The sequence below is a fragment of the Plectropomus leopardus genome, chromosome 18 (assembly GCF_026936395.1).
Source record: "Plectropomus leopardus strain MGB_pleo_1.0 chromosome 18, ASM2693639v1, whole genome shotgun sequence".
NCBI classification, from domain to species: domain Eukaryota; kingdom Metazoa; phylum Chordata; class Actinopteri; order Perciformes; family Serranidae; genus Plectropomus; species Plectropomus leopardus.
Window position 1 is genome coordinate 6,138,494 of NC_142193.1, and position 21,272 is coordinate 6,159,765.

The 21,272-nt window shown below is 39.3% G+C and overlaps 2 protein-coding genes across 2 annotated transcripts in view; both read right to left on the reverse strand.

The window, feature by feature from the left end:
- LOC121956206 (xylosyltransferase 1-like) overlaps positions 1-4,999 on the reverse strand; it is a 63,809-nt gene extending 58,810 nt beyond the window's left edge. The window contains exon 1 of the mRNA XM_088091017.1: positions 4,578-4,999. Coding sequence (XP_087947143.1) covers positions 4,578-4,859 — 282 coding nt within the window. The 5' untranslated portion in view covers positions 4,860-4,999. The remainder of the gene's footprint in view (positions 1-4,577) is intronic.
- Positions 5,000-6,190: 1,191 nt separating this feature from the next.
- On the reverse strand, positions 6,191-17,010 carry LOC121956208 (uncharacterized). The gene is made up of 5 exons (XM_088069060.1): positions 16,855-17,010; positions 16,152-16,655; positions 15,516-15,526; positions 12,125-12,542; positions 6,191-6,844 (listed from the first exon to the last, which is right to left on the reverse strand). Exons 2-5 carry the CDS (start codon positions 16,541-16,543, stop codon positions 6,328-6,330), a joined length of 1,338 nt encoding a protein of 445 aa, XP_087925186.1. The 5' UTR covers positions 16,544-16,655; positions 16,855-17,010; the 3' UTR covers positions 6,191-6,327.
- Positions 17,011-21,272: the final 4,262 nt, after the last annotated feature.

The window sequence follows — 21,272 nt, forward strand, 5'->3', positions numbered from 1 at the left end:
GGATGCGTTCACTTACTGTTGCACGCATTGAACTGCATTTAAATGGCAATGTGAGGGCTCAGTTATGGAGAAAAAATGAACAAACTATGTTGTCAGTGCCTCTGAATCTTTGAACTGAACTCTGATGACCTGAGCTTAAAGAAATCATTTAAATCAGTAAGTAAGTTCCACCTCTACGAATCCCATCTACTGTTTGATTTCCATCTGTTCTCAAGTGCATTTATGAACTCAGATAATCCACACATAATGACCACGTGAGGACAATATGTCTGAAAAGGTGTTGCTGTTAAGGTTTTCACATTTTCTAAACAGTATCACGGCTAAACACCCGATCCCAACTCTCACCAAATGTCCTCACTCTCCCAAAAATTTCTCACTGCTTAAGTCTGAAAATGGTCCTCACAGATCTCTCACTCACTCACACACACACACACACACACACACACACACACACAGTATTTAGGGATTATCGAACAATCTAAACTAGATTAGAAAGTATAAATCCCATCAGAGAAACCTGATCCGAACCAATCCTCTAATCTCATCTGACCTGGCTGTTAGGATGGGAATCAGCTTTGATACACATGTGGTCAGCACTGTATGTGTGTGTGTGTGTGTGTTTGTATCTCCTCAAAAGTGTGATGAATGTGGGAGTTGTGCAACTGTGGCACCGTCCACAAGTGCTGTAAACACACTCAACTGGACATCAACAGTCAATACACATGTTGTTATACACGCAAGGACACATATACGTACCAACACACCCACACACACACACACACACACACACACACACACACACACACACACACACACACACACACACACACACACACCTGTAAACACTCCCTTCCTGCAGTCGGGTTGCTGAAAAGCTGAACACTGCTGGTATTTTAATGCATCTGTAATGTGAATGTGTGCGCTGTGGTAGCTGCTGCAGTAAAGACACACACACACAGACACAGACACAGACACAGACACAGACACACACACACACAAACACACACACACACACTTTCCATTTATTGGAAATAGGATGCTTCTTTCTGTCAATAAACACACACCTGGCCTCCACACCCAGCCATACATACATACACACACACACATGCGTGCACACGCATGCATGCACACACACACACGCGCGCACACACACACACACAATTTACCACCTTCTCACATGTTTAACTTTCATTAGAATTTCACCCAAAATCAAAAGTCAAGTCATCATCACTGAGTCTCTGAAAAGTAACATTAGTCACATATTGTTGGTTGATTGATTTTTTTAAATCTAATTTTCTTTATGATGGGATACTTCATTAATGAACTCATCATTTGGCATTAGCTCTATTTTTCAAAGAGCAGCTAAACTTTAAAGGGCGCCAGCAGAATGATTCAAATCAACTGGGGAGTTTAACTGATCTTCAATGAGCCACAGAGCCACCCTCAGGACCAGTTTACATGCTAAGCCTCACTACTGGTAACGCTTTAATATCAGCTAAATCAACAGTATGTGCAACTCTTCATACCACAGAATAAATATTACATGTTTATATATCTCCTTTTTAATATTTCAGATTACTTTTTGCAGTACTTGTTTTCTTAATTTTGACTGCTATATAGCACAGCACAAAGGCTAATTCCAGGTATCTGAAAACCTATAAACTTGTTTCTAATATCTGAAATGTGTTGAACAAAAGAAAATAATTGCAGGGTTTCCTACACATTCATTTATTTGCGGCAGCCGGCCACGATTAAACATCTGCCGAATCGTATTGATTTTACGGTTTTGGAACCGGACTGTTTATTGGGAGCGCTGTTGGAATATATATAATATTATTGATTGCACCTCATTCTCTCGGAGCACAAAGCATAATCTTGGCCCCAGTGGAGCAGCAGAACGCCAGGGGCAGTGAAGGCCTTACTGTTCATTAGGCTTGGGCGGTATCACGGTTTTGCTGCGGTATTTAGATATCCCAAAGGTATGTTTTTCAATATCGTCATGAATACGGTTGCTCCTCTTTCTATCAAACTAATTTCACGTAGTGCACAGCACACACCATCAGAGCTTTTGATCTCTAGAGGTGCAACAGGCAGCTGAGGTAAAAGACACAGCGACACCTAGTGGTGGAGGGAGAAGTTACAGGACTGTAAACAGCTGGTGGCTAGCAACTGCAGAAAGAGACTGTGGGGAATGTCGGCACGTTTGTTACATTCAAATTGATGAATTAAGGATTTATTTTGACCTAATCTGAGCTGGTGATTGTTTTAAAAGTGGATTTACTGACTAGATTACCAGCAAGAGTTTTATTTTGTTTCTGTCAAGTTAGAATCATGTAGGTGATGCAGGCTGACACAAAGACAAGTTTCAACTTTTGCAACAAATTTGAAACTTAATCTGGTCCCAAATTTTTAATTTGGATGATGTGCTACTTTTTGTCCTCAAGGATCATATACTAAATATTTGGGGGATTTTGACTGCTGGTTGGACAAAACAGGGCAGGTTGACATCAAAGATGTCTTTAACGGCTCTGATAGACATTTTGACATATTTTGTTATGTTTTTTGGACAAAAAGAATGTAATCAGCAGAATATTTGATCATGAAAGTAAGTGTCACTTGCAGGCCTTCATTCTTAACTCTACTACCGATAAGAACAGCAAAATCGTCTCCAAGTGCTCAGAGTTGATTGAGTGTACTCAAAACATATACTGAGGTTAAAATGTATCAGCACAGGCAAAAAAAAAAGGCACTTATCGCAAAACAGTCGGACACATTATGGAACGACAGAAGAGGAACAAGGAGAGAAAGTGAAAGTTACATAAAAAAGAGCAGGAATTTCTGGTTTATCCAGAGTTGCTGGCTGAATGTTTTAAGGGTTCAGGTTGTAAAAATAGTCAAATTAAAAGACAAATTAAAAAAAAAACTGCCACTGTGGTTCTGATTCAACATCAAATCTGGTCTTTGTCATTCTAACACCCTTAACTGAGTAATAAACACACTGATGTTCGTTCCCTGCTAAGCCATGTCTTAATTCATCATTTCTCTCACATTCTTTCTGTGTTTCATCTTATCCTTTTTTTTCTTTCCCTCCGTCTCTCTTCCCCTCCCAAACTTCTCTCCTATAAAAAGTGCTGGCATGTATCTCTACCGTTTTAAAAGCCAATAACTGTCAGGACATAATATTATCACCACTCGCTCACACACACAGTCACACACTCACACACACACACACGGAGGGAAGATCACAGGGCATCCGGTTAACTGTAATGAAAGGACGTAAAAAAAGGGATGCCTGCAATACAGCCCACGTCTCTGCCTCTCTCACACACAGACTCACAGAGTACAGTACATTCATGTCTTCACAGCATGAGAGAACACCTGGATCCCACCGGGTAAAGAAACACACACACATAACAGTATTTCCTGAACAGGAAAACACTGAGGAATCTCCAGATCCTGAACATGTGATTAGACTTTAGATGAACGTAGGCCAAATACATATACAGAGTGGGCAAGCTTGACAGGTGAGGGAAAGGATGCATACTGAGCTGAAGAAAGAATTTTAAACTTTGCCTTGGCAGGCAACACAATAATTTTTTCCCCCTGTAGATTTGAATTACCATTGTCTTTTTACAAGCTTATATCAGAAGGGAGCAATTTTCATTAATAAAAATGGCTTAATCATTTCCCAGTATCCTGAGGTGTCTGTAGGGTCCCTTAATATCACCAAGAGAAGAGTTTTAATTAAACCCCTAAATCACAAATCTAGGAACATGCTCTCATTTAACAGTTTTATCCCTTACAGTTACTCATTCTGTGCTGTGGTTAATATGAGAAGCTGAAGTGACTGTTGAAATTAATGGATTCATAAAAAATATGTAACGAAAATGACACTCTACAGGCGAGACACTTGCCTGTTGAGTGGAGAAACGTCAAACCAAACTCCGTTAACAAAAACACTATTTATATATTGTTTTGATTTTCTCCAAATTGCCATTTAACGGAGAGCAAGAATTAAGATATTTTAGGACAAAATCAGCTTTACTCTTGCATTCGGCGTGTATATCATCAATAATCGGCTCTTGCTTTAGGAAACATCAATATTTTCCTCTGCTCAAGCTGACTGTTAGCTAGCACGATGGAGTAGAGCAGAAAATTAGGTGAAACAAACACACTGATTGTGGCTTTGAAGTTCTAATTCTGTTGAAATGCGGTTTGAGCGACCACCGTCAACTTAATATTGGCTACAACCACCCAGAAAGGCGAGCGAGCTCCATTTTACCTGATGTATTGGTCATTAATCGATACCTTAAATTGGCAGATTTTGACATTAAGTTCGGCCTATCGACACTTCTTGCCATACAAGGGGACGAAAGCGTCCAAATTGTGTTGATGCCAAAACAACAGGAGCAGCTGCAACCACTCAGTGGCATCTCCTCTGTAGCTACCATGCGGTTTCCCTGAGGGACAAACGCTCATTTCCCAGCCAGTGAAGGAAACACAGGTGTAAAAATCCCAATTAAACTCACACAGGCCAGTTCACCGTTAATACTGAAAATGATAACATTCAAACCTACCGCCTGCAGTTTGTGCCGTACGGCCGCCTTTCCGAGCAGCGGCGGTGGGTCGCTCTTCTTCTGCAGCCCCCTCCGAGGGTGCTCCCAGTCGGCTTTGTTAACCCCCCCGGCTCGGTCCTCTCTCTTCTCCCGGCTTCTGGCGCCTCCGTCCCCGCCGGTAGAGTCCAGGCTGCTGAAGTTCCACACGATGAGAGTCTGGACCAGCAGGACGGCCAGAGCGGCGACCAGCAGGGCGGACTTGGAGCGCCGGGCCAGCCTGCGGGCACACGGGTTACCGTTCATCTTTCTCCTCCTCCTCCCTCTGGCTCAAGCTGAGAGCCCCATCCGCTAAACGCCGACAGCGGGGTGTGAATGCTCCCCTACGCGGCCTGAGAGAGGCTACTGGCAGGCAGAGAGGAGGAGGAGGAGGAGGAGGGGGAGGGAGGGAGGAGGGAATTTGGCAAAGGCTTGAAATGAGGAGAGAGGTTTAGAGGCGGCAGACAGGACACGGAGGCCCTCATGTGGCCGTTAACGAGTCAACAGTTTAGTCAAAGCATTTATTTTGTCATTTAGAGCAAATGACGTCGCTGCAGTTTGTGAACCAGTGAAGAGGAGCAGCATCAGGAGTCCCTGCCAGGGCCGGAGACAGCGTTTCTACGGCCCCGGGCTGCATGTTTTCACCTCCAGTAAACAGCATACAAAAATGATAATAATATTAGTGGGGTACAGCATCTCTTTTACACCAGATGCAGCTTTAAGTATGTCACACACACACACACACACACACACACGCACACACACACATATAAAATTAACAAGAATTTTAAAAACAAATGTAAGATCAAATACAATAAAACCAAATGTTTCCTTTTTCGCCCTCAGTTCCAGTTGGCAATGGCAATAACCAATCTGTAGTTGACCAACAATATATGAAACCAAGACGACATGTTGAAATACAAACGATGTAATGTTAAAATAACATTTATATACATGGTAAACTGACAATTTCTTGTACTTTAAGATGTTAGTTTGAATAATTCTGAGTTAGGTAATTGCATTTGTATATACCTCACAGTGCAGCCAGTCACACAGTAGCATTAGTCCACTGATTAGAGACATGATGTAATTTGATATAGGAATTATTTAGTGGCTTATGATAAACAAGCAGGGCCTCCTTTATATCATTTAAGGAAATGCTCTTCATATATTAGACCCATGCAATAAACACACACATGCTCCAGCAGTTCTATCAATCTCTGCTCAATCACCGCTCGCCTAATACACTTTCCACCAGATTAGCTTCATTTCATGCATATTGCAGAAAAGTGCAAGATATCTAATTGAGTGAACATCTAAAAATAGACATTATCTCTTCCCCTTTTACTCTTTGACCTTGCTCTCTGTCTTTTTACTATCTTCTCCCAGGCATCTTGGATCTGGATCTTTGTCCTCCAGGAGACTCAGCTTTAGTCTTTTTACCTCCCTCTGTGTGAATCATGTCTTTGTGTTTTGCATCTTTGCACCACCAACATTTCATTCACCTCTGATGTTGTATAAGCATCGGTTGTTTCAGAGGTGAGCATTTAAAAAAAAAATACTCATCAGAGTTTGCTTTCGACATAACCAGACGTAACTCAGATTTAACATGAAACATTTATTTTCCTGGTTACAATGACACAGTGAAAAAAATGCAAATGCCATTTACTTTTTATCCAAACATATAAAAATACATTTGAACATACAAAAATAATTTGGTAACATCTTGTAGCTCTCACTTGTAGCCCCTTGCACCACATCCACCGGAGGTTTGGACTGAACGTGGTTTGATGGTTTTAATGATCTTGATGCGAGCAGGATCCCAGATACAATCCTCCTCCAAACCGCTCTTCACCATTCCACAGTTGGGTGGCACCCAGGCGGTGTCATACACCTCACCATACCTGGAGTCATGCCAGTTCTTCTGACGAGGGTGACGTTGACGATTGATGGCGATCACCTTCCCTACGTTGGCCACAACCTTAATGACGACTCTGTCATGCTCAGGGTGATCAATGGGATAGCGGCTAGCTTTCTCCAGGTCTCTGCTGAGGTAGACACCGCGGCCGAGCATCCCGTCTGAAGACTGGCGAAAACCGTTGTCCCGAATCAACTGAGCACTCCTGCTGGTGGTACCATGGTACATGACGTACTTTTTATTATCGATTGGTTCAGTAAGGCCCAGTCGACCTACCCCAGCAGGCACATCGAAGTCATCTTCAGCCCACTCGTACATGTTGGCGTCGGTATCACTGTAGGAAAGAAGATTATTAGTTTGAAGTCTTTAGAAGGATTCCATGTGAAGATGCTAAAAATTGTTAATAAAACAATGCAGAACGAAACGAGAAAATCAAGAAATGATTCAACAAAATATTCTAAGTTCTGGATGTGTTTACCATAGCTTAGCACAAAACTGTTAGCCCAGCTTAATCAAAAGTGAAATAAGACAAAGAGCCTACAACCACGCTAGCAGCTCTGAGTGGTGTGTAGATCTAAAACAGACTGTGTTGGTGATGAAGTTTTCTATCAGGAACTTGTGCTTGCATAAATCTGACTGTCCAGCATAGTGCCTTTTCAATGGCATCACAGTGTGGTCCAGCAAAAACTGAGCAAAGTTAAACTTTTTGCATTTTCTTTTTGGTTTTTTTTAAATAGAGCCTCTGGGTGGCATCCCCATTGTGTCAGCAGACCGAGAACATTCAAATGATTTCAAATGAAGTCAGTTTTATGTATAGACCAAAATCATGGATCACAAATTTGCCTTAAGAGGCTTTAATATCTGTACAGAGTATGACAACCTCTGTCCTTAGACCCAAACAAGGAAAAATCCCCCCCAAAAACTTTGATACCACCGAATAAAACTGTCTCACGTCAGTGTAAAGATTTTTGCTTTTTTCTGCTGTGCATATATTTATAGAGTTCTGTCAACCGACTGCTTCACAGCTTTGTTTTTCTTTTCAGATTGAAATATTGTTTCCCATTATTTATAGTCGTTTTGCTGCAGCTTCTCATTCGGATTAAACACAGTTCAAAAGGAGTACTCATTTAGACTTGCAAACACCACGATACATGAGTTTTTATCTGTCATAAAGTTCACAGCTGAGTAAGACAAATGAACATATTCCACCAAAAATTCAAGCATAAACTGTCCTTTAGACTAACTTTGTCCCGTTGAATATACAGTACACTGAAAAAAATCAGTTCTGTAGGAAAAAAACAGTGTTTTCACTTACCTCTCTCAAAGTTCCTCAAAGAATACAGGCTGCGAGTTCACTCTGTCTTTTATAGGCACCTTCCAAATTTCTGAGGAAATGTGCATTCATTTTTCACTTTCGTTTCAGGTTCTGCATTGTTTTATGACTTTCGTTTGGGTGTGGTCAACACAGCTGCGGTGTTGAATTTCAGTCATGCCAGCAGCAATACAGTTATCAGTGATTTTGCGGCCTTGTCTGCAGCTGTGAGCATGGGGTTTTCTAATGAGGTCAAACATGGCTTTTTATCTGCCAACAAGAATGAGAAAAATCAGGTATTTCCCGCATGCTCATATACAGTGGAACATCTAACCAGTGCAGCCAGTCCCTCAGCAGTGTTTGTTCGACTGATGGAAGATACATATAAGAATGATTTAATAAGATAAACACACGATGCCTCCTTAATGACGTGATGAAAAGAATATCTCTGTATACATTCTGTCGTCAGCCATGCAGAAAACACACACACACACACACACACACAAACACACACGCTCCAGCAGCTCTATGAATCTTGCTCACTTTCTAATATACTTTCCACCAGATTAGTCTGATTTCATGCATATTACAGAGAAGTGGCAGAAATCTCATTGAATGAACATCTAAAAATAGACGTGATTTCTTCCCCTTTTACTCTTTGCCCTCTCTTTTCTTTTCTTTTTTTCCCAACTCCATCTTTTTCCAGACACCCTAGAGCTAGATCTTTGTCTTCCAGGAGATTTTGCCTCAACTTTTGTCTCTTTGTTTTCCTCCTTTGTCTGATTTGTCATTTTTCTTTCTTTTGTTTTTTGTTTACCCTCTTTGTTGTCTACGTGGTCAAGAGGTCATGTGGCTCAGGCACTACCTGTTTTTGGCAGAATCTGGACGTTGTTTTGTATTTTGCCTCATCCATATTCTTCATACATGTCTACAGTAACAAAAGAAAAAAGAAAGAAAACATTTACAGGTTTTTTGGAAGTTTATCCCTACCTGACATGAGGCTTAGAGGTTAGATGGTGTCGATTGTTGTGCAGATTTAAAGCTCCTTGAGGCAAAGTATTGAGTTGAGATTGTGAGCTTCTTTAAATAAATTTCTCAGGGTTTTAAAGGTACGTGAACTTACATTTATACTACAATCTAAATTAACTCAATTACCTGCCTAAAAAAGTCATGTTATGAATTTAAATCTCAAATTTAAATTTAGTATGTGCATATTTATCAAAAAATCTTACATTACTGTAGAAGTAGTATTTTAGCTTTTTCATGGTGTTTTCACAGGTTTCTATGACTTGGTATTAAACTGAATTGCTACAGTTACATGATAATCCATCAACTGTTTGTGATACTCTCAGTGACATATTTGCTAAATCATGAGTTTATTTGTATTACACCTTTATATGAAGCCATATAGTATTCACCATGAGTCACATTTATAATTAAATCCTGTTGTGGGAATGAAATACAAGAGGATCCAACCAGTTTATGGAGCTGTTGTCTTTAATTATTCATTCGTTTATTTACTCCCACGCCCGAACATTGTTGTGTCCTCGATTGCTAACAACCCATCTTCCACTCTGCATCTGCACAAATCAGTTCATGCATTGTAGGCGCTATATTAGTCATGTAATCAGGTCATCAGATCAGATTTGGCTTGCTCCTGCTAAAATCAGATCTATGTGCATGTACGTATGTATTAGTATTAGGAGGATATGCATGTGTTTTAGAGTTACAATGATGCCAAGCATTTGATATTTATAGCTTTTTGAATGTGATATTTCTTTGTCCTACATTTATGGTACATTTAATATCACTTGGCTTTGGTGCATTTAATGGACAAAATACTTCTGATGAAAACAGTATGGACTCGACTAGCACGTTGATATTTTCCCCTTCTTCTGATGAGCCACTGACAAAATGATTAATTAAGAAAATAATTCAATATTTATCAATTATAAAAATGTTGTGTTTTTCCAATATGATCACACAGGTGGTATTCTTTTCATGTTTAACAATACAAATGTCATATGTGTCCAGACTTATATATAACGTAAACTATTTGATCAAAGGTAAATGTAAGCCACTGTACATACATCCAGTAGATGATGACAACATGTTTCACATGTTGTCAAAAATTTGTAATCTCCTGTCTCCAAAGACTGATTGAGTCCAGTCAGGTGTCTAAGAAGACTAAGATTGCTCTTTGATGCTTTTAGGTTGTAGAAAATCCTTTTTACAAATAGATATTTTGTAGAAACGGTTTGTTTTGTGGGCTAAAAAAAACATACCCTGTATGATGGTTTCACCAGAATGACAATTGCAAAAACACAAAGAGACAAAATACCTCAAATCAACAGTTCAATAAGAAAAGAAATCAGTCATTGGTTGAAGAAACTGGAAGCTAAGCATCAAAATGTGTGCAGATTTAAACAGAACAGGTTCCCATTTCAGTGTCAAGTGTGCAGTAATGACTACAACAAGCTGGAACGAACAGGCAACATGTTGCTTTAGCAAAGCTGTTCTTCACTACAGAAACAGAAGGTTAGCTGATGGTGGAATATGAGACGAACATACTGTGAACTGACACATCACAGTTTACAGGCAAACTATCTAAAGTCTACAGTCCCTTTCACACTGCCTGTTCAAGGTAGGAACATTTTCACTGCCACGCTTCATATCAGCACAATATTCCCAAAATATTTGTGGCTTGTGTTGTTATGCCTGTATAAACAGTAGGATTGTGGAATAGGAGGACAGTGAAGACAGTTGTCTCGCTCTCAAACTGGCAGTGGAGGTAGAATCACTGTTGAAATGGTGTCTGTGTGATAAAGACAACCGGCAGGACGGGACCATGGGCAGGAGGAGTATGACAGCATTTTATTTGTTCAATCCACCATGGGGGAGTTTTTTAAAGTAGCTCTTAGCAATTAGCAACTAAATCAAAGAATAAGAAAAGTGTCCCTAAAAGTCCACATATTGGGAATCAAATGGGATATGGGAGGTCCTTAGCCTCAGAGCAGAGGACGAGATAAGCCGTCATATAACAGGGATGGTAAATAATTGTTATAGTCAGCAAAAGCTGTTTTTATTGTTTACAAAGTCCTGCCAACGGGTGTGTTATGTGTCACACAACAGGCTAATGCTTTTGTGTAAAACATCATGTTATTTTGTAACTGTTTATAGCCACATGCCCAAAAAAGCCCGCAGGAAGGTGCTGCACTGTTGGATTTTATATTAATCCAGCTGAAGCACATGTCCGCTTGGTTTCTTGTTCTGTGTGTGTGTGTATGTGTGTGTGGCTCAACCTTGGCCTGTCAAAGAGACAAACGGACCTGCCGCTCGCATCCACAGAGCAGAAAGGCTGAGACTGAGTGGTGTAACCTGGTTGCTGTATTTTTACCTGACCTCACACTGCAAATGGCTTTTGGCCACACGTCACTACCCAAAGGTTTACAGAAATGTCCCAAACAAACCTGAATAAGAGGACTTAAAGGAAATACAGGCAGAGGGCAGGTTCTCTGCAGATAATATCACTGTCACATACTGCTGTTATGTGTCTAAGTGATGTTTGAGAGGGATTACTTTTGTGTGTCTATATTATTTTTTGGAAAATGTTGCATAGTGTGCCTTTAAACCTACCCAATCTAACCACTGAGTAGACTGCAGAAGGCCCAAAGAATAACAACTAACTCAATAGTCATTTATTTTACAACTCAGAGATTAGTCAGATGCAAAACATTACTGGGTTGATGATCCAGTGGTGTAAATAAGTAAGTTTTGTTTGTAATTTTTTGGTATTTTTTACATTCCATTCATATTTTTATATTAAATATTTGTTCTTTTCTTTTTCACACACACACACACACACACACACACACACACACACACACATATATGTATGTACATGTATTTATACACACACACACACACACACACACACACACACACACACAAGAAACCAAAAGACAGATGCAGAAAGAATCTTAAGTCACAGTGCAGATTAATATTTATGTTGGTTTTATATCTTCATTTTTTGGCTCCTGTTTGGACCACCGGAAATATGACAATAGGCCAAGAGTAAGATAAGGAAAGACTCTAAAGTCACAGTAAAGAGTGATATTTATTTTTTTCTTCATTTTTTGGTTGAAGCATGTGTGCTTTAACATTTGAGTGAAATACATGAATAAATGTGAGTGTTAACTGTTTAATTGATACAACTCTGCTTAACATGATGACAGGAAAAAACAGAAAATGGAGAGCTGCTGTCAGAAGGTAACAAACTCACAAGCTCACGTATAAACATGTTAGAAGAACGTACAAGGTACTCCCCACTGATTGATGATTTTAAGGATCTTGATTCGATAAGGATCCCAGGCACAATCCTCTAAACCGCTCAGCACATTTCCGCATCCAGGTGAAACCTTTGCAGTGTCGTGCTCTGGGCCGGATCTGGAGTCATGCAAGGCCTTCTGACATGGGTGTTGTTGACGATCGCTGACGTTCACTCTCCCCAGGCTGACCTCAACTTTGATGACGACCTTGTCAGACTCAGGGTGACCAACAGGGAAGCGTTGAGCTTCCTCCACGCTTCTGCAGAGGAAGACGTCGCGGCCGAGTGGCCCATCCGCAGAGTGCCGAAAACCATTGGCCAGGATGGATCGAGCATTCTCCCTTGTGGTGCCGTGGTACATAATCATGGACTGGTCTGCCATTATTTCATATACTGTATGACAGAATAATATAAATAAAGCTTCTGAGACTTTCTTTATCTAATCCTACAAGAATTATATTTGATAATATTTCTGTAAAAATGGTCTTTTGGGAGTAAGAAACAGTAGCAGTTTTCACGTACCTCTCTCTGCATTCCTTCCAGCGCGCAGGCTGTGAGTTCACTCTGCTTCTTATAAAGACTCTCAAACTGGGAGGCGGTGCAAGTTTCAGTTTGAGTCAGTTTAGTTGTTTAAGTGGGTGTGGGAGCCTCAGTAAATTTCCGTTATCAGCAGGCCAGCTGACAGCTTTGCTGGGGCCCAGGACAAAATACAGTGCTGTGAAAAAGTATTTGCCCCCTTCCTGATTTCTTACTTTTTTGCATGTGTGTCACACTCAACTGTTTCAGATCATCAAACAAATTTAAATATTAAAGACAACCCAAGTAAACAAGAGTCACAGACATCAACATATTCCACCAAAAGTTTAACAGCACACTATACACCAGACTTTCTTTATCTCCACGTACATGCACTATTGATAACATTTACAGTAAAAATGCACTTTTTAGGTGAAAAACAAAATGTGCTTCATGTACCTCTGTCTATGTTCCTCCTGAAGTGCAGGCTGTGAGTTCACTCTGCTTCTTGTAAAGACACTCTGGCTGGGGGAAGAGATATGTGCTTCACTTTCACTTTCACTTTGAGCTATTTTAGGACCTTTGGCGCTAATGTGAGAGTGGGATTTTCCCTTCTAATATTACAGAGGTGGATGGGGTATGGATAGATGACAACTTGACAATAAAGTTTTCCAGCATTTATTTTTTCCTGAAGAAGACTACATGGCACATCAACTGTCTTCTGGTCTCTTAACTCTGCAGCTCTGCTCTCCCAGCAGTGCAAAACAGCACTGTGGGTGAAAACATTTTTTCATAAAATGGAGATAATTTGACATTACATGACATGCATACTTTCTGGTCAACAGGAAAATATTAAGTTCATGTTATAACATTATATGGCCTCAAAACTGAGAAAAACAATTCAAAAGGAAAAACACTGACACCTGGTGGGCAGAGTATAAAAGTACGTTTGGGGTAGAAACTAAACAGAGAATGTGAAAATTAAATTTAACAAACCAAAACATAATTGCAGAAAACAATATGGCACATTTAAAATTAAAATCCAGAAACAAATTTGAGATAATGGACTATTTAGTATATAATCCATTGGTATATATTTTACATTTTCATATTTTCATATTTAACATTTTGATGTTTGCTTTTTTTAATCTTTACATTGAATTTTGCACTTATTTTTTAAATACGTTTTCTACTTCATGGAAGTTTACTTAAATTGTTTTTTATTTATATACTGTATATATATATATATATATATATATATATATATATATATATATATATTCTGTAACCCGATTCATGCCTGATTTTGATTTGGTTGGGCTCCTTATTGTGATTGTTACTTCTGACCTTTTGTAGTTTTACTCTTACTCTAACCCTAACCCTCTTTTTATTTCAACAACTGCACATCACTTCCACTTATGATAAATAAGTCTTATCTTATCGCCACATGTAATGGCATGCTTCCTGTTCCTGTTTGGACCACCAGAAATATGACAATAGGCCAAAAGAAAGATAAGGAAAGACTCTGATCTTGATGCGAGCAGGATCCCAGATACAGTCCTCCTACAGTGAAGAGTGATATTTATTTTTTTCTTCATTTTTTGGTTGAAGCATGTGTGCTTTAACATTTGAGTGAAATACATGAATAAATGTGAGCGTTAACTGTTTAGTTGATACAACTCTGATAATGTTCTTAGTAAAACTAAATCCTGCCAACAATCAGTTGGATTAGCTTAGCATGATGACAGGAAAAAACAGAAAATGGAGAGCTGCTGTCAGAAGGTAACAAACTCACAAGCTCACTTCTAAACATGTTAGAAGATCGTACAAGGTGCTCCCCACTGATTTACAGGCAAACTATCTAAAGTCTACAGTCCCTTTCACACTGCCTGTTCAAGGTAGGAACATTTTCACTGCCACGCTTCATATCAGCATAATATTCCCAAAATATTTGTGGCTTGTGTTGTTATGCCTGTATAAACAGTAGGATTGTGGAATAGGAGGACAGTGAAGACAGTTGTCTCGCTCTCAAACTGGCAGTGGAGGTAGAATCACTGTTGAAATGGTGTCTGTGTGATAAAGACAACCAGCAGGACGGGACCATGGGCAGGAGGAGTATGACAGCATTTTATTTGTTCAATCCACCATGGGGGAGTTTTTTAAAGTAGCTCTTAGCAGTTAGCAACTAAATCAAAGAATAAGAAAAGTGTCCCTAAAAGTCCACATATTGGGAATCAAATGGGATATGGGAGGTCCTTAGCCTCAGAGCAGAGGACGAGATAAGCCGTCATATAACAGGGATGGTAAATAATTGTTATAGTCAGCAAAAGCTGTTTTTATTGTTTACAAAGTCCTGCCAACGTGTGTGCCATGTGTCACACAAGAGGTCAATGTCCAAAAAAGCCCGCAGGAAGGTGCTGCACTGTTGGATTTTATATTAATCCAGCTGAAGCACATGTTCGCTTGATTTCTTGTTCTGTGTGTGTGTATGTGTGTGTGGCTCAACCTTGGCCTGTCAAAGAGACAAACGGACCTGCCGCTCGCATCCACAGAGCAGAGAGGCTGAGACTGAGTGGTGTAACCTGGTTGCTGTATTTTTACCTGACCTCACACTGCAAATGGCTTTTGGCCACACGTCACTACCCAAAGGTTTACAGAAATGTCCCAAACAAACCTGAATAAGAGGACTTAAAGGAAATACAGGCAGAGGGCAGGTTCTCTGCAGATAATATCACTGTCACATACTGCTGTTATGTGTCTAAGTGATGTTTGAGAGGGATTACTTTTGTGTGTCTATATTATTTTTTGGAAAATGTTGCATAGTGTGCCTTTAAACCTACCCAATCTAACCACTGAGTAGACTGCAGAAGGCCCAAAGAATAACAACTAACTAAATAGTCATTTATTTTACAACTCAGAGATTAGTCAGATGCAAAACATTACTGGGTTGTTGATCCAGTGGTGTAAATAAGTAAGTTTTGTTTGTAATTTTTTGGTATTTTTTACATTCCATTCATATTTTTATATTAAATATTTGTTCTTTTCTTTTTTACACACACACACACACACACACACACACACACACACACACACACACATATATATGTATGTACATGTATTTACACACACACACACACACACACACACACACACAAGAAACCAAAAGACAGATGCAGAAAGAATCTTAAGTCACAGTGCAGATTAATATTTATTTGGTCTTCATATCTTAATTTTTTGGTTGATATATTTGTGGTTTAAGCTCAGCAAAAGAGAACAAAATTGCTAACTTTCATAACAAATGCAACAGCAAAAACAATGTGCGATACTTGATCTAAAATGGATTAACTGTTATCACTCTAATGACATTCTCTTAGTAAAAATAAATCCAGCCAACAATTGGTTATCTTAGCATAATGACTAAAAAGGTGGAAAACAGCAAGCTGTGGGCACAAGGTAACAAACTCCACCTAACAGCACCTCAACTACAAAATAAAACAAGGAGGTGGCAACATAATGATCCTGATTCGCTCAGGATCCCAGACACAAATTCCTGAACCGCCCGGCACCATTCCACACCAAGCCGGCACTTCTGCAGTGTCATACACCGTGCCGTATCTGGGGTCATGCCAGGTCTTCTGACGTGGGTGGTTTAGACGGTCAATGACGATCATTCTTCCCAAATTGACCTTAACTTTAATAACGGCCTTGTCAGACTCAGGGTAACCAATGAGAAAGCGTTGAGCATTCTCCACACTTCTGCAGAGGTAGACGCCGTGGCCCAGCGGCCCGTCTGCAGACTGACGAAAACCATTGGCCAGGATGGATCGAGCATTCTCCCTTGTGGTGCCGTGGTACATAATCATGGACTGGTCTGCCATTATTTCATATATTGTATGACAGAATAATATAAATAAAGCTTCTGAGAAAAAGATGGTTTTGCTGCAGCTTCTCACTGGGATTACAGCGTTCAAAGGGAGACTTCGTTTAGACCTGCAAACAAAAGGATACATGAGCTTTTATCAGTCAGGAGGGTAACAGAAGAGTCACACACATCAACATATTCCACCAAAAGTTTAACAGCACACTATACATCAGACTTTCTTTATCTAATCTTACAAGAATTATATTTGATAATATTTCTGTAAAAATGCTCTTTTGGGAGTAAGAAACAGTAGCAGTTTTCACGTACCTCTGTCTATGTTCCTCCTGAAGGTCAGGCTGTGAGTTCACTCTGCTTCTTGTAAAGACACTCTGGCTGGGGGAAGAGATATGTGTTTCTCTTTCACTTTCACTTTGAGCTATTTTAGGACCTTTGGCGCTAATGTGAGTGTGGGATTTTCCCTTCTAATATTACAGAGGTGGATGGGGTATGGATAGATGACAACTTGACGATAAAGTTTTCCAGCATTTATTTTTTCCTGAAGAAGACTACATGGCACATCAACTGTCTTCTGGTCTCTTAACTCTGCAGCTCTGCTCTCCCAGCAGTGCAAAACAACACTGTGGGTGAAAACATTTTTTCTTAAAATGGAGATAATTTGACATTACATGACATGCATACTTTCTGGTCAACAGGAAAATATTAAGTTCATGTTGTAACATTATATGGCCTCAAAACTGAGAAAAACAATTCAAAAGGAAAAACACTGACACCTGGTGGGCAGAGTATAAAAGTATGTTTGGGGTAGAAACTAAACAGAGAATGTGAAAATTAAATTTAACAAACCAAAACATAATTGCAGAAAACAATATGGCACATTTAAAATTAAAATCCAGAGACAAATTTGAGATAATGGATTATTAAGTATATAATCCATTGGTATATATTTTAAATTTGATAATTTTCATATTTTCATATTCATATTTAACATTTTGATGTTTGCTTTTTTTAATCTTTACATTGAATTTTGCACTTATTATTTTTTTAATATGTCTTTTATTTCATGGAAGTTTACTTAAATTGTTTTTTTATTTATATACTGTATATATATATATATATATATATATATATATATATATATATATATATATATATATATATATATATATATATATATTCTGTAACCCGATTCATGCCTGATTTTGATTTGGTTGGGCTCCTTATTGTGATTGTTACTTCTGACCTTTTGTAGTTTTACTCTTCCCTCTTTTTATTTCAACAACTGCACACCACTTCCACTTTTGATAAATAAAGTCTTATCTTATCGCCACATGTAATGGCATGCTTCCTGTTCCTGTTTGGACCACCGGAAATATGACAATAGGCCCAGAGAAAGATAAGGAAAGACTCTAAAGTCACAGTGAAGAGTGATATTTATTTTTTTTCTTCAGTTTTTGGTTGAAGCATGTGTGCTTTAACATTTGAGTGAAATACATGAATAAATGTGAGTGTTAACTGTTTACTTGATACAACTCTGATAATGTTCTTAGTAAAACTAAATCCTGCCAACAATCAGTTGGATTAGCTCAGCATGATGACAGGAAAAAACAGAAAATGGAGAGCTGCTGTCAGAAGGTAACAAACTCACAAGCTCACGTATAAACATGTTAGAAGAACGTACAAGGTACTCCCCACTGATTGATGATTTTAAGGATCTTGATTCGATAAGGATCCCAGGCACAATCCTCTAAACCGCTCAGCACATTTCCGCATCCAGGTGAAACCTTTGCAGTGTCGTGCTCTGGGCCGGATCTGGAGTCATGCAAGGCCTTCTGACATGGGTGTTGTTGACGATCGCTGACGTTCACTCTCCCCAGGCTGACCTCAACTTTGATGACGACCTTGTCAGACTCAGGGTGACCAACAGGGAAGCGTTGAGCTTCCTCCACGCTTCTGCAGAGGAAGACGTCGCGGCCGAGTGGCCCATCCGCAGAGTGCCGAAAACCATTGGCCAGGATGGACTGAGCATGCTCTCTGGTGGTGCCGTGGTACATAATCATGGACTGGTTTTTCATTTTTATAATCCTGTATGGCACACACACTTAGAAAAAGATGGTTTTGTTGCAGCTTCTCACTGGGATTACAGCGTTCAAAGGGAGACTTTGTTTAGACCTGCAAACAAAAGGATACATGAGCTTTTATCAGTCAGGAGGGTAACAGAAGAGTCACAGACATCAACATATTCCACCAAAAGTTTAACAGCACACTATACATCAGACTTTCTTTATCTAATCTTACAAGAATTATATTTGATAATATTTCTGTAAAAATGCTCTTTTGGGAGTAAGAAACAGTAGCAGTTTTCACGTACCTCTGTCTATGTTCCTCCTGAAGGTCAGGCTGTGAGTTCACTCTGCTTCTTGTAAACACACTCTGGCTGGGGGAAGAGATATGTGCTTCTCTCTCACTTTCACTTTGAGCTATTTTAGGACCTTTGGCGCTAATGTGAGTGTGGGATTTTCCCTTCTAATATTACAGAGGTGGATGGGGTATGGATAGATGACAACTTGACGATAAAGTTTTCCAGCATTTATTTTTTCCTGAAGAAGACTACATGGCACATCAACTGTCTTCTGGTCTCTTAACTCTGCAGCTCTGCTCTCCCAGCAGTGCAAAACAACACTGTGGGTGAAAACATTTTTTCTTAAAATGGAGATAATTTGACATTACATGACATGCATACTTTCTGGTCAACAGGAAAATATTAAGTTCATGTTGTAACATTATATGGCCTCAAAACTGAGAAAAACAATTCAAAAGGAAAAACACTGACACCTGGTGGGCAGAGTATAAAAGTACGTTTGGGGTAGAAACTAAACAGAGAATGTGAAAATTAAATTTAACAAACCAAAACATAATTGCAGAAAACAATATGGCACATTTAAAATTAAAATCCAGAGACAAATTTGAGATAATGGATTATTAAGTATATAATCCATTGGTATATATTTTAAATTTGATAATTTTCATATTCATATTTAACATTTTGATGTTTGCTTTTTTTAATCTTTACATTGAATTTTGCACTTATTTTTTAAATACGTTTTCTACTTCATGGAAGTTTACTTAAATTGTTTTTTTATTTATATACAGAATATTTATATATATATATATATATATATATATATATATATATATATATATATATATATATATATTCTGTAACCCGATTCATGCCTGATTTTGATTTGGTTGGGCTCCTTATTGTGATTGTTACTTCTGACCTTTTGTAGTTTTACTCTTCCCTCTTTTTATTTCAACAACTGCACACCACTTCCACTTTTGATAAATAAAGTCTTATCTTATCGCCACATGTAATGGCATGCTTCCTGTTCCTGTTTGGACCACCGGAAATATGACAATAGGCCAAAAGAAAGATAAGGAAAGACTCTAAAGTCACAGTGAAGAGTGATATTTATTTTTTTCTTCATTTTTTGGTTGAAGCATGTGTGCTTTAACATTTGAGTGAAATACATGAATAAATGTGAGTGTTAACTGTTTACTTGATACAACTCTGATAATGTTCTTAGTAAAACTAAATCCTGCCAACAATCAGTTGGATTAGCTCAGCATGATGACAGGAAAAAACAGAAAATGGAGAGCTGCTGTCAGAAGGTAACAAACTCACAAGCTCACTTATAAACATGTTAGAAGAACGTACAAGGTACTCCCCACTGATTGATGATTTTAAGGATCTTGATTCGATAAGGATCCCAGGCACAATCCTCTGAACCGCTCAGCACATTTCCGCATCCAGGTGAAACCTTTGCAGTGTCGTGCTCTGGGCCGGATCTGGAGTCATGCAAGGCCTTCTGACATGGGTGTTGTTGACGATCGCTGACGTTCACTCTCCCCAGGCTGACCTCAACTTTGATGACGACCTTGTCAGACTCAGGGTGACCAACAGGGAAGCGTTGAGCTTCCTCCACGCTTCTGCAGAGGAAGACGTCGCGGCCGAGTGGCCCATCCGCAGAGTGCCGAAAACCATTGGCCAGGATGGACTGAGCATGCTCTCTGGTGGTGCCGTGGTACATAATCATGGACTGGTTTTTCATTTTTATAATCCTGTATGGCACACACACTTAGAAAAAGATGGTTCTGTTGCAGCTTCTCACTGGGATTACAGCGTTCAAAGGGAGACTTCGTTTAGACCTGCAAACAAAAGGATACATGAGCTTTTATCAGTCAGGAGGGTAACAGAAGAGTCACACACATCAACATATTCCACCAAAAGTTTACCAGCACACTATACATCAGACTTTCTTTATCTAATCCTACAAGAATTATATTTGATAATATTTCTGTAAAAATGCTCTTTTGGGAGTAAGAAACAGTAGCAGTTTTCACGTACCTCTCTCTGCATTCCTTCCAGCGCGCAGGCTGTGAGTTCACTCTGCTTCTTGTAAAGACTCTCAAACTGGGAGGCGGTGCAAGTTTCAGTTTGAGTCAGTTTAGTTGTTTAAGTGGGTGTGGGAGTCTCAGTAAATTTCCGTTATCAGCAGGCCAGCTGACAGCTTTGCTGGGGCCCAGGACGAGATACAGTGCTGTGAAAAAGTATTTGCCCCCTTCCTGATTTCTTACTTTTTTGCATGTGTGTCACACTCAACTGTTTCAGATCATCAAACAAATTTAAATATTTAACAAAGATAACTCAAGTAAACATAAAA

Bases quoted from the DNA above. Each gene is read 5' to 3' on its own strand.
- LOC121956208 (XM_088069060.1), bottom strand. From the start codon at position 16,543: ATGGCAGACCAGTCCATGATTATGTACCACGGCACCACAAGGGAGAAT. The intron at 6,845-12,124 runs ACATGTTTATAC...TCTTTCCTACAG, and splicing joins GTACCTTGTACGTTCTTCTA to TGATACCGACGCCAACATGT.